At 39.0% G+C, this 14,378-nt stretch overlaps 1 protein-coding gene across 1 annotated transcript in view; it reads left to right on the top strand.

The window, feature by feature from the left end:
* Window positions 1-12,752, top strand: part of LOC139918204 (epidermal retinol dehydrogenase 2-like) — a 36,011-nt gene extending 23,259 nt beyond the window's left edge. Inside the window, exon 6 of the mRNA XM_071907506.2 lies at window positions 11,565-12,752. Within this exon, the coding sequence (XP_071763607.1) occupies window positions 11,565-11,661 (97 nt within the window). The 3' untranslated portion in view covers window positions 11,662-12,752. The remainder of the gene's footprint in view (window positions 1-11,564) is intronic.
* The last annotated feature ends 1,626 nt before the right edge of the window (window positions 12,753-14,378 follow it).

Below are 14,378 nucleotides of genomic sequence, written 5' to 3'. Positions count from 1 at the left end.
TGTAAAAAAAAAAAAAAAAAGGTAAAAAATGGAAATGACATAGTGACATATTGATGTTAAAAATGCTAAATATCTAAACTTTTTGTAATTAATTGTACAAGAACCAAAGCAAAATGGAATGTTTTTGGTTACTTAATTGTCTGTTGAATATTGGTGTGCATGGTAGAAATTTCCTGCCCTCTTCCTCTCCCTCCCATCATCCTCTGTAGCGCTCTAAACTGGAAGCTGACCTCCCTCCTTGGCAGTTACCTGGGACTCTCCGACAAAGTAGACTGTTACCATGCAGACCTCAGTCTGCACCCCAAACTGCACTAGCACACAGCCCTTGCACATGTGAATTCAAAGCACGTTTTTTGGACACATTGGTTGTCATATGTGAACATGTGAAATGTCCCAATTGAATATGGCCTTTTTTTTATTTATTTTTTTTTTACCTGTGAATCGTGTCTTTGCATCTGAAATTAAGTTTTTACATGTTTGTTAAGGGGCAGATGAGACTAAAGGAAAGATGCATTAGGTTCTGGTGTTCACCAGGCAACTATTAGACTAGCAGTGCTGAACAGATGCTTTGGGAAAGCATTGGTTGGATCTCTTTTTTTTGCTAATCAACTCTTGAAAACTAGTTAGAAATGTGGTGCGTGGTTGTTTTTTTTTGGTAATATTTTTTTTTTTTTTAACTTTTAGGAGCATGCAACAGTACATCCTTTCCATTTGGAAAATAATAAGAAAGCAAACCTAGAATTGTAAAGATTCCTGGTGGACATGTAACCTGTCTTTAGCTGTGCTTTGTAGCTTGCAGTGTATAGTGTCACCTGTGGATGGCACTGTTTGGGTGGTGGGTGTGGTGTTGGCATAAGGCACTTCCACAGCCTGGGGACAGTTTTCCACAAGCACCTTATCACCAAGATCATTGTTCTCCATTGATTTGATAGGGATGGTGCACTCAAAAATGGAGCTGACAGTATGGTTCCCCTTTTGATCTTAGACAGTTCAGTCTACATTTTACATTACATTTAGAAGAAAAGAAACTCTTGCCCATAGCAAGAAACAAGAGTCAACACTCTTTGTAATGTCATCAGGAGACAAATACTGCAGCTATTCCATTGAGAATGAATGCAACTCAGGACAAACTGACCATACATTTTCCAGGCTACTACTGCTAATGCCCTATTTCTTTGGTTTGGCAGAGGCTTGTTCATTCATTTGACTGTCTAAGACCATAGGAATAATAATAATAATAATAAAGTGAATTCTTTTTCATGGTGGGTTTTTCCGTTTAACTTGAGTAACTTCAACAAAGCTAAGATTTTTGCACTAAGATGTGTGTGGGGAAACCCCTTGTCTATTTATTCTGCCTTGTTTTGTAGCCTGTCAACAGAATATGAAGACATTGAAAATGAGTTAAATAAAAATTGTGTTGTTTTTTTTTTCCAAATCTGAATGCTGTGTGTGTTTATAATGAACAGTTGGTGCCATCACATTCGCCACAATCAGTGCTACTATTACTGAGAGATAGGATGGGTGTGTTGAACAGGGCATTTGAATTGGAAATGAACTTCCCTGCCACTATCTGCAGCTGTACTTGTACCTGTAATGGTGCAATGATATATTCATTCAAACCGGTGTCACCTTAGTCGGGTGGCAGTACTGGGATTGTGACAAGCCCAGCTGAATGTTTGGACTGGCTGGGGAAGTTTTCACAGGGTAAGTAAATGTGTTACCCTCCCCTCCCCTCAACAACTACTCTTGAGGGACCCTTGACCAAAGCACTGAACCTCCAACTGCTCCAGTGAAGCTGCTTGGTGGCCGACTGGCCTCACACATTCAGTGTGAATGCGTACTGTAAGACTATGGAGCTGGGCAGTTGTGAAAAAGCGTGCATACATGTATTTGAAGCCAAATTGTAGCACTTATTCAATGAAATGGTACTGTTTTCTAATGCAGTCATGCTCAAAGGTTTGTCTAAACCTTGATGATTCTTCAATCATTTCGTTGAGCTACAAATTTTTGTTTTAACATGCAATTATTTGGGATGTCTATATTCTATCAAAGTGAAATAAACACGTAATTCATGATAGGCTTGGGAAAACCAGCATGCATGAAACAACAGAAGTGCTAAATTGACTCACTCAGTTGATTAGAACCTGCAATCTCTGGCTTGGCAAACCTATGCTTTACCAACCAAGCCTAAGTCAAAGTGATGCAGCAAGTCAGTAGTATAAGGTGGCTTTAACACCTACATGGTTTGGTTCAAGCTCAAGTTTATTTATATAGCACAATTCGTACACAGGGGGCAACTCAAAGTGCTTTACATGATTAAAAGAGAGAGATAAAAACAGAGATGGATAAGATAAAAGTAAGAAAATTAAAAACAAGAAAAGAGTTTCTGAACACTGAAAGTTAGAATAAGGGCAACATTATATAATCAGTAAGAATGTTACAGTATAAAGTCTAAGTTCTGTCGATACAAGTAAATATGTACATAAACCGCGCGCACATATTTACATACATTTGGAGTTAAAGTGCTAAGAGTTTAATTATAGGTGATGGAGAACATAAAAGTTTTAAGCCTAGTTTTAAAAGTGGTTACAGTTGGAGCATGTCTAAGATCATTTGGAAGTCTGTTCCAGTTGTATGTGGCATAGTAAGTGAATGCTGCCTCACCATGTTTTGTTCTGACTCTTGGAACGGTTAATAGTCCAGACCCAGCTGACCTAAGTGTTCTGGAGGGCTCATGGGGTGCAAGCAGGTCAGAAATGTATGCTGGTCCTAGGCCATTTAGTGATTTGTAGGCAAGCAGTAATATTTTAAAAGTCAATTCTTTGCTTAATTGGGAGCCAGTGCAGGGACCTGAGAATTGGGGTAATGTGTTCAGATTTTTTTGTTCTAGTCAGAACTCTAGCGGCAGCATTTTGAATGAGTTGTAGCCGCTTAATAGTATTTTTTGGCAGACCAGAGAAGATGCTGTTACAATAGTCTAATCTACTAGTTATAAAAGCATGTATAAGCTTTTCCAAGTCTTGATTTGACATAAAGCTTCTGATTCTAGTTATGTTTTTAAGATGATAATATGCTGACCTGGTAATCGATTTGATGTGGCTGTTAAAATTTCGATCTGAATCCAACATTACGCCCAGATTTCTGGCCTGGCTTTTAGTCTGTATGGACAGGGAGTCAAAATAGGCACTGAGCTTCTGCCTTTCTTCCCGAGGACCAAAGACAATTACTTCTGTTTTGTCCCTGTTGAGCGGCAGGAAGTTGTGGGACATCCAGATATTGATTTGTTCTATGCAGAGACATAGTGAGTCTATGGGTCCATAATCACCCGGTGAGAGCGCTATATAGATTTGGGTGTCATCTGCATAGTTATGGTAGGCAATATTGTTATTTTGTGTAATTTGGCCTAGTGGGAGCATGTATAGGCTAAACAAGAGTGGGCCAAGGACTGAACCTTGCGGCACCCCAAATATCATATCAGTTCGCTCTGATTGGAAGTTGCCAATGGAAACGAAGTAATTCCTGTCCTGTAAATAGGACCTGAACCACTCAAGGACAGTGCCAGAGAGTCCAATCCAATTTTTCAGCCTATCTAACAGTATTGCATGGTCTAAAGTATCAAAAGCGGCACTGAGGTCTAGTAATACAAGGACTGAGGTTTTATTGGAGTCAGTGTTTAAGTGGATATCATTCAGGACCTTAATAAGGGCAGTCTCAGTACTGTGGTGGGGGCGAAATCCAGATTGGAATTTGTCAAGGCGGCCATTTGCGGTTAGGAAGTTATTAAGTTGCTGATACACAACTTTTTCAATCATTTTACCAATGAAAGGTAGGTTGGAAATTGGTCTGTAATTATTAAGTACAGATGCATTTAGGCTGCGTTTTTTAAGCAAGGGCCTAATAATGGCTGTTTTTAGTGCACTTGGAAAAATCCCTGAGCTAAGGGAGGTGTTAACCACAAGTAGTAGTTCAGCTGCCAGGCAGCTAAAGACCTTTTTAAAAAGGCTTGTGGGCAGAGCATCAAGGCAACAGGTAGAGGGTTTCAGATGCAATACAATTTCCTCAAGAGCTTTTTGATCAGTGGTATTAAACTGTGTCATGTTTGCTAAGTTATTTACTGAGTGTGGCGGAAGCGCAATTATTTTGTTTGGATTGGAGAAGTTGATGGCTTGCCTAATGGTTTGAATTTTATCACTGAAAAAGGTGGTGAACTCATTGCATTTAATGTCAGAAAGAAGTTCAGGGGATATTTGTGCTGGGGGGTTGGTTAGTCTATCAATTGTAGCAAATAAGATGGTGCAGACTTGACTTTTTGCTAAGCCGTGTGGACTTGGGTGTGGACCAAAACATTGCAAAAGCTTCACCACAAATTGGTGGCCTATGTCCTCTTCCATTCAGATCATGGTGCGGATCATTTCTGGTGTGAAAACAATTTCGATAAAGTCCAACCCAAAGAGAGCAAATGACAATACATGCACAATGTTTTGTTGGTTCACGGCTAGTTGTTTGGGTTGTTTTTAGCCAAGAGTTTGCTGAACCGAGCTGTAATCGCCTAGCCAGTAGCGACTGTAAAGTCATTGAAGCTATTCTTTTCTCTAATTTAGCCCCGCGACAAGCGGTGCTCTAAGGATTGCAGTGTCGGTCGGTCAGTCTGTCGGTCGCTCTGTCGGTCGCTCTGTCGGTCGCTCTGTTCACCGCTTTTGGTCACGTGGGTGAAAGTGTGCCGCAGGGAGTTAGATTGCAGACCCTCAATCGGGAGACCCGTGTTCGAATCCCGACATGGATGCTCCCACAAAATTCAACATACATTTAATATGCTATACACAAAATTGTTAGAATTATTCTGTCCTATGTCATCTTGCAATAATATTCTTTTATCTTGACTCATGACTGAAGCCTGATGTGATTCTTTGACTGACAAAGGAATGTAACATTTTCCATTCATTTAGGAAGCTTCTGTATAAGGGAACCGTGTACATGGGAACCGTGTGTGAGAGAGTGAGATACAGTCCGCTGTTGCCACTCACTGTAGTGGTTGTTGACCATATACCTATTCTGTTTAGGGAAGTGGTTGTACAAAGATAGGCCATAAACATGTTCATTGTGAACAAACATGAGCTTGGCAGACATTTGTAAATCAAATTACACAAGCATAGTGACAAATAAGTGGTTCAAGTAGGAATTTTCATCAGAGTTCCATTGTACCCTCCCTCTACTTATTTTTTTATTTTATTGTTTATTTTTACACGGACAATGCATAATTTAAAAGAAATTGCACCAGAATATATATATATATATCCTACTATAAATTAGGAAAACTCTGTCCGTCTGTCCACATCCATTTTGCTCCTCAACGGGTTGGCCAATCAATCTCAAACTGCACATGGGCATTGAGCATTGGCATAGGCAGGGACTGATGGAGCTGATTTTTCCATTTTCACAAATTTACGCAGTTTATGCACCTTTTTGGCAAGTCTGCGCGGAGTTGTGGCGCGCGCATCCCCGGGTAGGGACTAGTGTGTATGACTAGGGTCTCAAAGGTGACATCTCATGGTTTGACCTTATCTTTTTTATAGTGTAATGAATATGCAGTGATTTACCTAACTATGTCAGGGTAGCAGAGACCGTTTCAATTTTAAAATCATTTGAGAATAAATTCCCTTTTTAGTTTTTTCTTCTCTCCATAAATTCCCTTTTTCTTTGTACGGTGTTGCTAAAGTGTCTTTGCTGACTTTCTGCTGCTGTAAGGTGTGATGTGACATTTCTCTAAAACAAACTTTAAACTGAATAAATGTGAAACACTCTGGACAGTTAACAGCCCATCAGGTTGGTACCATCAGTATCAGTCACATACTGCCAGATTTGGCTGTGGCAGCACGCAATTGTATCCACTCTTCTACCCATTTTGGCATCTAAACAACCAGTGTTCTGATGTTTTTTGTTTTTTTTTAAGCTTTCAGCTAATGGCAGCAATGGAGGAAAAATTTAATTCCTCACCCTGCATGCTGTCCACGCATTGAAAGATGTATTGATGGATGGATGAATCGAGTGATGGAAAAATGGGTGGATGGATGGGGGATGAAAAACGTTGCACACAGGTACAAAGCTAAGGCATTAAAGTGAATCTACTTGTCTTCCAAAAGCAGTCCTTGGTGGAATACCAACTCGACAAGATAAAAGGCCAGCAGAAACAACAACCTGTAACATAATAATAGAAATAAATCAGCCGGCTCCTCTGTGTCTACCGAATGTTTTCACCTTCAGTAGAACCAAACTGAGGCCTCAAGCATGCTTTTGTACAGCTATGACACCAAAGACCATCAGTTTTATGGAGACACCTGGTGCAGTGGGCACAAGTGTCTTTCTGGCTAGATGCAACTTATGGAGCATGATAATGTTAGTTCTATCAGGAGCTGGGTTTTTTTTATTTTTTTTTAAGCTTATTTAGCTCAAAGCACTAACAAGCACATGGCACTTACAATGGTGGGATTCCTACTGGGGCCACCCATGCTAAAAATTAATGCAGTCATGGTGCTGTTGCTTTGGATGCTTTGTCTATCGCACATAAATTAGGAATAGCATTAAAACGCAAATCCATCCTAAAATGAGAGTCGGGGTTGATTCATAGAATGTGTTGTTCAGCATTTACACCCTATTGAGCTCTTACTGCTAATTCTGATCCAGAAATGTAGCATTGTCCCTGGAAATTCACCCTGGGGAGAGTCATAGCCATTCCTCATCAATGGAGCAGCTTCAGGTTTGGGCTCTTAAGCTTTATACACACTTACAGCCAGATAGTCTGACAAGTAGATTACAGCATTAGACACGTCTAACTATGCTGTTGGGATCGGAGGCTGGGGAATAAGACGATCCCAGAGACATTTTTTTTTTCATGTCAGCTTTGGAAGTTCACCTTTCTATTGGTGATGCAAGCAACTGACACTGCATCCATGCGGTTATGGCGCATGATAGTGCATGACAGTGATGGCACCAGCTGTAGTGGAACTGGAAGACATGAATGCACACTTCAGCGCATAAAATTATTCGCCACCTGTTGACAGCCAGGTTGCAAAGATCACAGTATTTAATACAAGCCTTGCTTTGTATCCACTATCGGAAATGATGATATCATCATCTCATACTTAATCATATCCCTCAACAGGAAAGGCAAATGCATCCCTGTAATGATATCAGAAGTTGTCATCTCATACTTAATTATACCCATTAACAGGCAAGGTAAAGACAGTGTAAGTGTATTTTGATTGTTTTTTTTTTATGCATAACCTAACTAGAAATGTAAAAGTTAGAAAGGAGTTAAGGAGCCTTAGGTTTGAGCCCTGCAAAAGTCCAAAGCCAATCTCTCTGTAGCCCAGGCTTATCCCTGGACAAACAGCACTGTCTTGCCTCATTGTGCCCCCCTTGAGTGCCACTGTGAACAAGAGGCAACTTGATTGCTTGAGAACCTATTACAAAGCGCCATTTTACACCTTTTGAGCACCTGAATGACAGCCGCTGATTGGCGATCAGCTATTACTCTTTTCCTCCTCTCCTCTCGTCACATCTCTATCGTGTCTCTTTTTTTCCCCTCCCCTCCTCTTTTTCTTTTCATCTCCTCTACTCATCTCTTTTCTCTCCTCATCTCTGCTGGTCTCCTCACTGCCCTTTCTCCTTTCCTCTCTTTGCCACTTCTCCTTTCTTCATCATTCCTCCTCTCCTCTCCTTATCATCCTTCCTTTCCTCTCCTTTCATCGTTCCTCTTTTCCTCTCCTTTGCTCATCTTAACTTCTTTCCTCATTTCCTCATCATTGCTCTTTTCCTCTTCTTTCATCATCTTTCCTCCTCTCGTTTCCTCATCTTTCCTGATTTCCCTTCCTCATTCCTCTTTTCCTCCTTTCCTCATCATTCCCCCTTTCATCTCCTTTCTTGATTATTCATCCTTTCGTACTCCTCTACTCGGATCCCTTCTTTGCCTCTTTTGAATCAATAATAAGACAACAATATTGCGATCTTGTCAACATGTCATTGTAATATATCACAGCAGATGCCTCATTAAGTGAAAATTAACAATTTATTCATTAAAGTCATTAACTAATTCTAGTCCATTTGCTGGTTGTTGAATCAGGAAAATATACTTATTATGAATATGCGTATTGAAGCAATTTCTACCCTTGTAAGACTCCTACAGACTACATTGGTTCCAGTGGAGGGGGACAATGTGAATCTTGGAAGTTGATGGAGTTGACGGATCACCTCACTTGACCCAAGTGATGGAAAAAAATGAATATCTTAGCAGCAAGATTGACAGTGGAAATAAGAATGGAAATTTACTATCTGATAATTGTGCTTTAGATAGCTAAAATCCTTATTACTTACGCTGAGTTACTTTGCCCTTTACCTCCGATAAGAGAGCATTATCAAGACGTCTTGTTCTCACTTCTTTTTTTCTTTTTCTTTTTTTTTCCCTCTGGTCCATTCGTCTGAGGACAGACCCATTATTCTCTATTAGAAAGCTTTTTGTCTCCGGAACACATCTTATACAAATGGAGATAGTGCCTCGCCTGTCACCTCTGTAGATATTTCATAAAAGCCATTGTATTCAGGCTTTTAATAATATGTTGTTGTATTATTCCAGCTTTGTCTCTCTTTGCCTTTTGAAGACAGTCATTGTTAGTCAGAGGATTGTTAGTCATCCAAAAGCTGGTAACCATGGGGTGATTTGAGAGGAGATGGAGAATGGCAGCACTCGAGTTAGAACAAATTATTTAATAGATCCCAAATACATAACCATGGATGCATTTTCTGTAAGCACGAGTGGTTACATGCGTTTTCATTGACACAAATTGTTACACTATTTCCCATAAATTTTAAATGTCACATACAACTGAATGCACTGATTGTACCAGCTGTTAAATACAGTCCCATTCTCATCACTATACGTTTACACTGTTAGAAGAAATTGTTAAATGCCTTTACACTTGTTAGTACAAATTGTTAATTTCATCCCCATTGCTTGCTTCACCAGTTAATTAAGCCTTTGTTAACTATAGATTTTAGGGAAAATATTTTTTTCCCGATATTTTATTATAAACCATGAACAATGGTAGAATGTGTGCTTGTAAACGACACCCTATCAGCTTCCACAATTAGCCCTGAATGGTTGTTGAAATACCCCGTGTTCAGCTGTTACCTATTCAGTTTCTCATTCAGTTTGGTAAGTTTTGCCACAAAAATAGGAATAGTGCACAGCAACAAATCTAAAGACCCCCACCTTATTATTATCTGTCTCAAAGATGAGGATATTGCTTTGAGGCATTCATTGGTATTATGAATTGAAGAAAATTTGTCACAGGATAAGAAATGATGGCGATCGTATTAAAGGTAAGGTCTGAAGTGTGTAAATCGTCACCATCAAGCTCCAGAAAAGCAGCATGAGCTCTAAATACACTTTTTAGCAGCAGTCCCAAAACAGTCATTACATCATTATGCATGAACATAAAGCACCAAAATGAAAGCAATTTTGTTCTAGGCACAAATGCTAATTCATTGTGGTGAAGCAGCTTAGTCGCAAATGTTACATTTCCCACAGATTGTTCAGGCATAATCATTGGAACACCTGATCATAGTCATCATATATCATATTAAATTACTCTCAGATATTCTATAGCTTATGTGACAGTCAGGGTTTAGGTCAACAGGCCAGGCTAACAATAAATGATTGTCTTAATTTTTGTTTATTCCAGAGGCTTACTGAATGTTTTTTTTAACATAAGATGTACGTGAACGTATTGTGCACTGAAGTACCATGTGTATTTCCAACTATCATCACCATAAAACTGTATTTGAACATGTTGATAATTACCAATAATAATAATTACCACTCTAATTTGGATCATTATTAAGCCTACAGTTGAGTTATAAGACGGGTGCATTGTATACATTTTTAATAGTCCTCCTCCATTGACTTTACCAACAACTGGAAATGTTTTAATAGGCATTTCAAGCAATTTGTCCCCCACTTTGTGAAGAACTAACTATAAAACTGTAGGAACTATAAAGATGTAGTGATGAGGCTTTCAATGTCTGCATGTCTACTAAAACAACTTTTTATTCTCCTCCTGTCTTAAGAAACGCAGCTTTTAACGTCATAACATATGGTGAACACTTTCATCCAAAGTGCCACACAGCGGAGAACCTACATTTTTAATATGGGTGGCTCTAGTGGGACTCAGTCCCCTAACCATAGCAGTGTTAATGAACATTCTCTACCCATTGAGCTTCACATGAAGCTTTTACTGTTTGCTTGTCTTCAGTAAAACAGATTTTAATCTCTACATTACTTTAATAAAACAGCTTTTAATGTCCCACTCCAGTGACCTCATAAACAGTCTGAAATTTGTTGTGCACTTGTTTCCCTGGTTGACAAGGAAAAATGTAAGTAACTACTAATTCTTCCCAAATGAAACCAGCATAGTTTAACTGTGCTTCTTTGTGGTGTTTTTTTCTCCATCACCCTGCCAGTGAATCTGGGCGTCTTACTTGGGCTGAGAGAAAAAGGCACACAAATGTTTAATGTTTTTTTTTAATCCACTGAAATGTTAAAATATTAACAAAAATAATTAAATATAGCCACGAGTGGTCATTAGTGGGGTCCAAGCCCATGGGGCAGATTATTTGCCAGTGAGAATATAATCTTGATTCATCATTTAGGTCAAAGTCATGCAACTGCAGGTGAAATGCCATACATATTACATATTGCCATTTGAAAAATTGCCAATGTTTGGCCTTATGGTAAAGCTATAGAGCGCAACCCAATGTGGTCTTGCACACTTTTAGGCCTTCGCAAACATTTATGTGAAGTTTGGATGCTTGAACATTTGGGGGCGTTAAAGGATTATGTGTTCCTTCCTGTAAGTGTGTCGCCATCATAAAATTCAAAATGGGGGGAAAAAACTAGGGTGTATCTGTTTAGTTGTAATGTCCCCAGTCTTGAAAAGTCTGAAATCTGTGAGCCTCTAACAGCACGTCCTTGAACAATGTCCAAGGCTGCCAACACTCAGGGCATCAGCTTACAAAATGTTCCCCCTCTGATATTCTGATATGCACAGCAAAAACCTGATACTGGGTAATGAGAAGGCTTGTTCCCTATAAAGGTCAAATTGGCAACCTCTCTCAAGGTTAATCACTCTGCTCTTTATTGACAAAATAACATCAGGGGTGTTGGGAATTTTGGGAGCACTATCTTGAGTGAAAGTACTCCTTATCCTATGCTATCCCTACCACTGAATGCAATCATCTAACTCCTAGCCCTCACCACTATGCCTAACTTTAACCCTTATTCTAACCTAAACCTACTACTAATTCTAATCTTAATCCAAAACCCAAATTCTGACCATAAACTGAGGACCAGCCAAAAGGACTTCACTGCATGAAAATGTCCTCACTCCAATGTATGTTGTAAAGCTCAAACTGGTTCTCACAAGGATCGCGACGCGAGAACAAGCACACAAACAAGCCCATACAGATTCCCCTCGCTAACCATCTTCCCCTCTGTGTGTTTATTTCCACAGCATCCTCCCCATGAAGCAGGGAATTCTGCTGGGCCAGTACCTGGGAGCCTTCAACCTCATGGACTCATTCAAAGGACGCTCCAAAAAGCAGGAGTAGAGGAGGAGGGAGGAAAAGTGAAGGAAGCGCTGGAAAGAAGGGAGACATGGACGTGCTAAAAAGCTCCACCACTAGACCTCAAGGAAACCGTAACGATTTGTTTTTATAGATTCTTTGTTATCCACTCGGTCACCTTCAGCTTTTACACAGAGCAAAATCCATCTGTCTATTAATCAGGCAAAATACAAGATAATAGATCCAGTTAAATACTGGTGCCTTAAAGGGATTCCTTGATATATTGATTGTTTCTTATTTCCCCTTTATCAGCTACTCGTCACATAAAGGGTAATACGGTTTTACATTTGTTGCCGAGCTGTCCAAGAAACAGCTTGTTCAAAATTTTCATTCATATCAAATTGAACTGCTAGCCATAAGCAAGTTCATTTGCAGCAGTTCTGTCTGGTGAAGAATACCCTCATTGCCAACACACCATTTTTTCACTTTATTGAAGTGCCATTAGAAGGTTTTCCCTTCAGTGTAACTAGTTGCTGGTGAAGGAAGATAACAGAAAAAAAACATTCAAAATGGTAAGTTAGTTTTTAATGTATTTCATTTAAATGGCTTAGATTTCCCAGTGTATTTAGTATAGGGCTGGCCAGTTATAAGTGCCTGTTAGTCTGTTTTTCTGTAACTTACATAGTTGTTTGTAAGTGTTAATATCCTAAATCCTTATTTTTATTTGATCAATAATGTCATGAAGTACAGGTGATTTTATGAATAATTTTTGTTTGTATTTGTAGAGAAATATCTATGTTACCATAGAATGAGAATGGATAGAAGGAGCCCTCCCTGCTGTATCATGAGAATTCCCTTTGGCTATATTCAAAATGGCTCAAGTATAAGTTTGATATCATAAAAATGAAAATATCATTGGTCCAGGAGATCAGTGGAATTCAAATGATCACTTGGTTAATGAGCAAATGTGAGTCGAAACAAAAAAAATATGTTTCTGGATTCAGGCCACTTTCTATCCTTTCAAATTCTATGGGAATGTCCTTTCTATACATTGTAATTTCATGTATGTGCTCTATGAAATGTCCTTCCATAGCAAATACTAATCATGACTTTGTATGGTCCAAACCAAAGAAACTAACACTGCAACAACAAATAACAGTAGACCAAAATAGGTCAATTTAAAAAAAAAAAGACAGATCTATTTAGCAGGGATGTGATTTTTCAGTGTTGTCCAGATTTTCAAAGCTCTTATTTATTTCTAATGGAGCTTGTTGTCGCTCCACCGCCACCACCATTATTCCCTGCTCCGTTATATTATCCTGACATGCATAATGTGCTCAGGGGCATAAAAGGTGCGCCGCACTATTTTTATGGTTTCACCTTGGGCGGCTTTTACATATATCAATTGAGATGGAAACTTGAACAGCCTGCTATTTCTCAATCAGGGATAGATGCCACCACTTTCTCTCTATAACAGGATTATAACGCTAAATATGTAAACATCAACATGGCTAACATGACGGGCGTGGTTTGGGTGGGAAGAGGGTGTATCCCACTAGCACTTAGCGTCGCCTCTCTGTGTGCTTCCATAGTGCAAAATTATTGCCATTATTAAGATTAGGTCACCAGAATTATCATCAATTGTATATATTTGGGTTTGTGGCACTGTTCTTATGATTGATAACACACATTTGTTGCTTAGTTTGTTTGTTTTTTGGGAGGGTTTTGTTTATGGTTAAGTGTTTTGTGGTCCAAGCCATTTCACAAACCAACCACACTAAAACCAAGTGTCAGGGCCAAGTGGGTAAACTCAGGAATGGTGAACCCTACTGAAAGGGGTTCTAAAATAATCTTATGATAGCGGTCAGGGTCCAGATCACACTGGGGTTTGCCAGCACCATCAACCACTGTAAATGTTTGTTTAAAATGATTGTCCTGCTCACACGTTATCTGTTTTGGTAAAAAAGATACAAAAATAATTCAATCTACATTGGGATTGTGTTAAGTCCTGTAGTGGAAGCCAAGCCATTGAGACAAAAACGGGTTAACATCACGCACTGGTCTGGAGAAATCTGCTTGGTCAGAAAGGAAGAGTTGGACTCAGTTGTGATCTGATGTGTTTGTAATTCTCTTTTAATAAGACAAGCTACTGTTGAAAGAATAGAGTGACTTTTTGCCAAGCAACCAACATTGTGTTGCAGTTTGTGTGCCACTTTGGAAGCAGGCACCATAGTAAACTAGATAAATACTAAGACTCACAGAGGTGAAACTGCTCCCTATCTTCCAGTTGCACACCAATAAGTTGATCCAAAAGCCAAATAAAAACAGTGTCCTAATATTTCCAGTGACAGGCAGAAATGAAGTATGTTTTGCTTTGCTTTAGAGATGTTAGTTTATTGCTGCTGGTGGATGAATGCCTTACATTTCTACAAGGTAAGGAATAACTTGGAAGAAAAACACTTGTTTTCTGAACAACAGCCATACCTTTCTGAATTTTTGAACAGGTTTTATTGGCCCCAGGGTCACGAATCTTACTAAGCACATTAAGTGCCATGTAAAATTGAATTGAATGGAAACATTCCATTGAAGACATTAACCCAGAAAGTTCATCAATCAATCATATCATGAAAAATATATTTTTAACAAACTTTTCTGCATGTATCTTGGCAAACAGATAACTTTTTGTTTTAATTTAACAAAAGATTATTGTTTTAGCATAAGCTTTTAATGTGTAACTGAATGCCATCATCTGAACATTGTTC

Source organism: Centroberyx gerrardi, chromosome 13 (assembly GCF_048128805.1).
Source record: "Centroberyx gerrardi isolate f3 chromosome 13, fCenGer3.hap1.cur.20231027, whole genome shotgun sequence".
Classification (NCBI taxonomy): Eukaryota; Metazoa; Chordata; class Actinopteri; order Beryciformes; family Berycidae; genus Centroberyx; species Centroberyx gerrardi.
The sequence above is the reverse complement of the archived record's forward strand: the minus strand, read 5'-3'. Positions and strand labels throughout refer to the sequence as shown.